The following is an 8,223-nucleotide window of genomic DNA, read 5'->3' as shown; positions in this document are numbered from 1 at the left end:
CAGACTGAATGAGTTGTGAGTAGTAATTAGACCGAGCTGCTTTGAGTGCATTACTGTACTGTATACCAGGGGGCGGAGTGTATGAAAGAGACATTTTTTGTTTTTGTGGGGGCCAGTTCATTGAGACAGAAGGAGAGGGTGCTGTTATAATAGTCCACAAGTTCAGATGGGTTTTCAGAAAGTGGGGGGGGGAGAAAGATATCTTGCAGGTAATGGAGGCAGTGATTGCTGAAGGTGAGATGGATTTGAGATTTCTGTAGGTTATTGTGCGTTTTTGCTTTTGGGCGGGGATGGGGATGTTGATGTCCATGATGATGGCCAGGTGATCAGAGATGTGGAGATTGAGCCTGGACAGATGATGGATGGTGAGACCAGTGGAGCAGACCAAGTCCAGGATGTGACCACGGCTGTGTGTTGTGAAGTTGATGTGTTGAGAGAAGTTGCAGCAGTGAAGGGTTTCCTTAAATTCAGAGGCATATTTGCAGGTCGGGTCATCAACATGAATGTTAAAATCGCCTAAGAGGAGAACAGATGGGGATATGGCAGAAAGCTGAGTGAGAATGTCGGAGAGAAAGGAGGGGTTTGGCTTCGGGGGACGGTAGATGATGGCTGTGACCAGGGGAGTGGGACCAGAGAGTTTGAAGATCAGGCCCACAGCAAATTTGAAATCTAAAATTCAACACCCATGTAGTTAATTTTAACACTATGAAAGAGTTTATATTGAAACCACCAGCAAAGTGTTAAATTAACACTTTCCAAAGTGTTGACAATATAACACTATCACAGTGTTACTATACCAACACTAAGAGTGTAAGAGTAAGACTACAGTAGTGATACATCTTATCCCATATAACACCTTTAAGAGTTAAACATGTACACTAATAGTGTTGCAATTCAACACTGTTCTGGTGTAGAGTAACACTACAGTAGTGATACATCTTCTCCCATCTAACACCTTTAAGAGTTAGAAATGTACACTGAGCTAGTGTTGAATGCACATTATACTGGTGTTGCATTTTGCATTAGCCTCAAGACCTCTGGGAGTTCAAAACGAACACTAATCTAGTGTCAATGTTGTGTATTGGTATTATGATGTACAACAAACTGGTGTTAAAAGTTATAATGACCAATAAATCATTCCGGATAACATATATGCCAAGTGCTTTATTTGAATGGTGGCATGTCTCTTAAGACTGACAAATGTTCACAATGCACACATTCTTACAATATGCAATTCAACAAATACAAAAATAACCCTCTATGGCAGTGGATGTCCGAAAAGGTTGTTTGTTGCCTGCCGTGCCAGGCAACAAACAACCTTTTGGGACCTCACACACCCATGGGGTGGAGGGATAAATACAAATTACAGCACATAGCTGTCTAAGACAACATACAAAAGGGTGTCATTGGCACTTGCACACATTTGCAGATCAAAAGGCTTATGAAATTGCAGTGCATCAGGTTTGATGACTGAAAGACTATCCTGCTTAACAACATTAAAGGCATGAAGATGCTCAACAAATATACTTTCCATGTATAATACCAATAAATGAATTTCAGCTCTCATCAGAAAAATACAAACAATCTGCCCAAACACTGATATCTCATCCATCAAGTCTAAGCAGACAACAAGACCAGTACGATACTCAATACCTTGACATTTGACCCAAGGTGTGACACTTACTTCACTAGACAGATCAAGCTGTCAACATTTCTGTTTTAACAGGCCCAGACTCTATGCCTTTGATGGCAAGGGATTCCCAGTGATATGCAATAGCTATTTGGCGTTTCTTGGCAAGGGATTTGGTTATGTTCTTAAAGTTTTTTATGCTGGACTTAAAAAACTTGTGTTTAGCTTCATATCTCATAGTCCACACATGTACCAACAGACCAATTTGGCGAATGCATTCAGGATAGTGGATCATAAAGTGATGCTTTGGAATGAGATTCTTTAGAGGATACAGCTCTCTGAATAAACCATGATGCTCTGCTATAAGATGTTTCAAAAATATTGTCATTCCCTCAGTAATGCTGGGCGAAAATAAAATATTGATGATATGCAACAGCAACAACAGTAAATACCAGTGTCTGTTACCTTCTGGGACTACATCACCAAACATGAGCGGAATGTTCCTAATAAGACACAGTGTTTGACTGGCATTGAGCCCAATTCCGTTGCCAGATTGTTCAAGGTTTATCCTTGTAGGACGGTTCTTTTTGTCCAAATAGCCAAAATTGAATGCATAGACTCTTTGGAGAATGCCCTCACGAGAAATGAAATTGGCACCTAAATAGAAAAACAGCAGCTTGACTTCATATTGTGCTACACCTTCTAAGATGTCATGCATTATGTCAAACACAAAGTTATCACATATGTTGAAGTATGACAAGGTATTGAGTATGCTGTTACGTTTGATACCATAACAATGGCCTTCACCTGGGTTCTGAATGAGATGACTGTAATGTTCCTCATTTAACAGTTTTGTGCGCAAAATCACCCGCGGGTCATCCTGAGTGAACACAGTCTGAGCTGATGTTTTGTCAGTGAGACACATCCTACACTAATGGTTTGCACTGAAATATTCCACATATCCAAGAAGGCCATTTAAGCCTAGATTGTCACCTGTAATCTGTGCAATGGTACCATAGATTGGTTGCTCAGCAAACAACACTTTCATTCCCTGTTCCAGTACTTTTATGTCCTCAACCAATGGACTAAGTATTCTGTCAATGCCATACTTTTTCCCATCCTGAGAGTGAAACAATGAAATTAGGTGGATATTCATTAGAGAAGAATTCAGGCGCGGTGGCAAGTTACGAAGAGTGAAACATCCAAGTTTATGAATGCCTTGTTTAGACCCTAATGGGTTTGCTGTTTCAAAATCGTTGTAATAAACTTGAATTTGAAGTGCTTTACTGTACTTTGAATACAAAGGATGTTTTTTATAATACTGTCCATCAGAAAAGTCCTGATACATGTCACTGTGTCTGGTGTCATGAATGTGTTGACATACTTCCTCATTCTTGAAAATAAACTCCAAGGTCTTCAAGATGGGTACATAAATGAAAGTGTCGTTGACTGGTACCTGTTCATATATTCCAGAGATTTTGTTTCTCTTTGAATCGAATCGAACACCCAAGTGCACTTCGACTGGTTCGACAACCCCCCATTTGTCACTGAAATATTTCCTCCATTTACTGTCTGTGTTAAAGTCAGTGAAATAAGTATGTACATTTTTGAAAACTTCCTCAACTGCGATGCGACAGGCATTATCAGGAGGCACTACACTCAAGACTTGTTCCTTCAGATTTGTGTGAACTTCATCAACATACTCTTCCATGCTTTCAACAATGGACAATATAACACTATTGGCAACACCACTGCCCTGTAATTTGGCTATAATAGATGCACACATTTCTTTCGACTGATCTTTAGAGATAGAAGATCCAGACCCACTGGCCTGCTGATTCGGCAAATCTTGATCCATGTCAGAATCACCAACATGTAAAATGTCTTCCCTGAGAATAACAGCTTGTTGGACTGGTGATGAAGGATTATTGCTTGAAACGACCCCATCCTTATCATGGTATTTCTTCAAGTGTTTTTTAAAACCTAAAAAACTTTTGAACTGCAATGAGCAGCCATCCTGAGCGCATATCAAATTAAAATGTTTCCTGGATACAAGCCATGAAATGCAAAAATGTGTACATGCTTTTGAGTGCTGGATCATAGCTAGCAATCAATTGCTGCTAAGGAAGTGGTGGCCTCACAGGGGATGAGCTTCTTGTCGATCAGAATGAAGAAGTTGCCGACGGCCTCCTTGCTGGTCCCTAAAGCAAGAAGATATGGCTGGCTGATGCCCATATGGCTCTGAAGGTGCTCATCCAGACTCCTACAGGACTGAAGGACAAGGCAAGCAACATTTTAATTTTACATAGCTAACTATGCGCATGAGTGTGTAATATTTTAGTGTGTTTTTAGGAATAGTTTATATTTGCACTAGCCTAGTCCTACTTTATCATAGTGACAGCTCTCTGTAGTAGTTCTGGTGGCTAGATCTAACATTCTTAAACCTGCCACATACCTTGTGAAATACGACCAGATGGTCAATGGCCTGAGCTACACTGATCTTCTGGGTTTTCTTCCTTCCCGCAGGCTGGGGTGACAGGAGGTGCAGAAGGAGGAGAATGGATGCCATATCACTGTCCCACTCTTTAAGAAGAGAGAACAATGATCAACTTCTTTTTTTTTTACCCATCTGTATAATGTCCAACAGTTCATAGTGCATGTACAAGCAAAATACAAGACAGGGGTAGACATTAAGGGTAAAATGCCACTGGCCCTCCCGGCCGGTGGAATTGTATTATCACTGGCCCCACCATTGTAACCACTGGCCCGGAGCATTCGTCCCAAAAAAAATCGACTATGAAGAAAATAGTAATTTATGTAACTACATTACAACTTGTACTACAACATTTGAATCATCAGTGCTTCCTTATTTTCCTCAATTGTTCATATTTGGTTTATTAAAATAATGATATTGTGGTCATTGCTAAAAAATGTCTGCTATTATGAGTATTATTATTTTTATAATGCACTTTCTGCCTTTCTGTCATTAGGAGTTAGAAATGTAATGGCCATGTAATAATAGATTAGATTAGAACCTTCATTATCCTAAACTGCTGGGACATTTCCCGATAGCGAATACCTTTTCATATTTTCTACTCTTCACTTACTTGTCAGCATAGGTCGGCATTGATGTACAGAGCCGACAGAAGACCTTGTTTATATTGGCATCATATTGAGAGGTGCAGCCAGTGACGCATCCTAAAACCAGGAAGTAAGCTGCTGGTTCCCTCGACAAAAAAGCAATGGGATATCTCCACAGGGTTTTGGAAAATACCTGGAAATAAGGTCTGTGGAAAACAAACCTGTTTGATAAATGCACGTTTTGTGCAGCCGGATAATCTCCACATGTCTACCCTACTTTTATAATTTTCGAATCATAAATCTAATCGATAGATTATAAAAGGGTTTTAGGACGCGTCACTGCACCACTAGAAGCCAACTCCATCGATCAAGCTGGCTGAAACTTTCTCTCCCTCTTCTTCTCATGCTCCCTGTCACTCTCCTTTAACTCCTTCGGTGTCTTTCTTTTATTTGAAGATTGTGTTTTTGCCCGGCGCTTGGCCGGTTACCGCTGGTATTAAAAACAGTTTTGGCGAATGGTTAGGTGGCGCGATAGTCTGTAGTGAAGGAGCGCGCTCCCGCTCACGGGTGCCTGCTCGCGCTGCGCTCCGCAGCAAACAGCTGTTTGCTTTTCACCCAACAACGACAACCGATTCACGAAACGCTATGTTGTAGCGTTAATAAACAAAACAATTTAATAAAATTGCTAGTCAAAATACCAATACCACAGGACCATTTTTTTTTTTTTAAAGCAATATTTTTAGTGGCCCGAGCGGGCAAGTGGAAAGTACGTTATGCTGGCCCGGGGTGTCTAAATAGTGCTTCCGGGCCAGCAGGCCATTTATAATGTCGAGCCCTGCAAGACATGAAGTCTCACAACACAATAAAGTATGGAAAAAGTGAAGTGGCCTGAATACTTTCCAAACCCACTGTACCCTGGCATTCTCCAACTGTTCTCCAGCCTCACATAGACAATTTACTATAGGCAATATAATAATAATAATAATTCCTTACATTTATTATAGCACTTTTCCAGATGCTCAAACCGCTTTACAAATACACATTTTTTTTTTTTTTTTATACATGCAATGGTCACTGTGGACAATACCCACAGGAGCAAGTTCAGGTGAAGTGTCTTGCCCAAGGACACAACGGCTTTACAGACGCAGCAGCGGTGGGTTTCAACCCTTGATGATCATTGCACAGCGCACTGCGCCACACCGTCCATCTTCACGCCTCAAAGTCATCGAGGCGCTTTTAAATGTACACATTGATATCAGACATGTACTGTGGACATTACCCACAGGAGCAAATCCGGGTGAAGTGTCTTGCCCAAGGACACAACGGCCTGACGGGTTTCGAACTCGAGTTCCCCAGCACCCCCCTTGATCTGATGATCAGATGCACAGACCACTGTGCCACCCATCCCGACAATATGACAATGCAGTTCCTAAAACCATACCTGGTGATTCCAGTGATGGTTCATCAGCCCTTTGGTTCTTGGCAGACAACAACAAGCGCTTCAGCAAGGGTGTGGAAGTCAGCATTTCTGCCTGTTGGATGACCTTTGCTTTGAAGGAGGTTGGCCATTTTTCCAGTAGTTTGGATGGAGTTTCTGACCCAAAGAGGAGACTGAAGTCTTGGAGAATCTAAAACACATATACAGCACAAACGCAAGAACCACCATCAGGTTTTCAATTTACTACTAATGCCAATTTCACAGGTGTAGATCATCTCCATTTAACTGAAGGTTGCTTAAAACGTCTATCAAAATAGATTTACTAATAAATAACATTCATAATAAGCAAAAGTAGGAGTAATAAAATATTACCAATCCTTTAGTGTCCAGCAGGCGCGGGAATACTGAAAGGACAGTGGAGGATCTGTCAGGATCGTGGACAAGGCCCTGTCTATATTCCAGTGTGTCTCTCATCTTCTTCATGATGACTTCTCTGTCGTTTGTATGATTCATCACAGATATGAGCTCTTGAAATCTCTGCTCATCTGGATGATCATCACAGTGGCCTATCTCTCTCCTTAGCATGGGGCCTCCATTCTCTTCTATTCTGGAATCCTTGGACCTCAATGGAAGTCGCGTTGCTCTCTGAACGGACTTCAGTCGCCACGCGAGAAACCCACCGCCTTTCTGCCCGTCATAAAAATGCTCCTGACCGAAAAAAACAATTGGGAGCAATTCGGGGTTCAGTGTCTTGCCTAAGGACACTTTGACATGTGGACAGGAGGAGCCGGGATTCGAACCACCAACCCTGCAGTCATTGGACTATCCGCTACCTCCTGAGCCACAGCCGCCCAAATGAATTAAACTACCCTACAGTATGTATACAACTACAGGAATTCTTAAATGCAGTAGCATGTTATAGAAATCCCACAGCATTCAAGGAACCATGTAAGCCAGGGGTGTCAATCTCAATTTCATCGCGGGCCACATCAGCATTATGGTTGCACTCAAAGGGCAGGTTGTAACTTTAAGACTATATAAAATGATGTATTATATATTACATTATTGCCTCTGCATTGGATTATTATCAGATAGGGTAATAACTTCAGAATTAAATACGTCTGAATGTAAAAGTTTAGGGCAAATAATTGCAAATCTCTTCAATGAGAATGTCACAAAATAATTTTAAAAGAAAAGCCAAATTCTGGAAAAAAAGTCAAAATCAAAAAAAAGAAGTGACATTTAAAAAAAAAAAAGGGGGTGAAATCAAAAAATAAACGTTTAAAAAAAGGCAAACTCTGGGAAAAAAAGTCAAATTTGAGATGCATTATGGGACATGTAGTTTATGGGCAACGTGCTTCTGTAAATCATCATGTAACCGTATAATAAACATATAATTCTTTGCAAGCTCTTTGCTGGGGCCACAGAAAATGAAGTCACAGGCCGGATTTGGCCCCCGAGCTTTGAGTTTGATACCCCTGATGCAAGCCATCTAAAACAGTCTACTTTGATCATAATCAAGAATAACTCACATATCCTGTCTTCCCATGTGGATCTTGGAGCGAGGGAAACAGGGGGTAACAATCCCCAGTGCATACTTCTCTTTGGTCAGTCGCTGAGGGATTCTCCTGTAGAGCAAAAACAGTCATTTTCAACATTTCATTAATTTAAGTCTAAGAGACTCAGTTTAAGAACATATAAACTTAAAGGGGACCTATCATGCAAAATGCACCTTTGTACGTCTTTTATACATGAATATGTGTCCCCGGTGTTCTAGGGAACTCACCAAGTGTCAGAAAACACAACCCTCTCTATTTTCCTCCTTAGCCAAATCTCTAAAAAAGAGGCTGCAACGGATCTGAAAAAAACGGATCCAGATTTCAATACTTTTCTACGTCACAAAGACGTGCTCCGCTTATTGGTCAACTCTCCACCTATCAGGGGAATGAGCCACGGCCACGTGCATTGCCAAACCTCTCATTCGCATATAGGCTATCGGCAGGCTAAATCAACCCCAGTCACATCTGTGTTTTTGCCTGCTCTTGCCAGGATGTCTAAGCCAGTTAAACGTTGT

At 41.2% G+C, this 8,223-nt stretch overlaps 1 protein-coding gene across 1 annotated transcript; it reads right to left on the bottom strand.

Annotated features, from left to right (window-relative positions):
• Window positions 1–2,016: 2,016 nt before the first annotated feature.
• LOC117551011 lies at window positions 2,017–7,734 on the bottom strand. Its single transcript, XM_034223668.1, has 5 exons — window positions 7,682–7,734; window positions 6,522–6,857; window positions 6,153–6,339; window positions 4,086–4,213; window positions 2,017–3,901 (listed from the first exon to the last, which is right to left on the bottom strand). The coding sequence occupies exons 2-5, from the start codon at window positions 6,732–6,734 to the stop codon at window positions 3,734–3,736; spliced, it is 696 nt and encodes a 231-aa protein (XP_034079559.1). The 5' UTR covers window positions 6,735–6,857; window positions 7,682–7,734; the 3' UTR covers window positions 2,017–3,733.
• Between the last annotated feature and the right edge of the window lie 489 nt (window positions 7,735–8,223).

The sequence above is a fragment of the Gymnodraco acuticeps genome, unplaced genomic scaffold (assembly GCF_902827175.1).
Source record: "Gymnodraco acuticeps unplaced genomic scaffold, fGymAcu1.1, whole genome shotgun sequence".
NCBI classification, from domain to species: domain Eukaryota; kingdom Metazoa; phylum Chordata; class Actinopteri; order Perciformes; family Bathydraconidae; genus Gymnodraco; species Gymnodraco acuticeps.
This window is presented reverse-complemented; position numbering and strand designations above follow the sequence as displayed.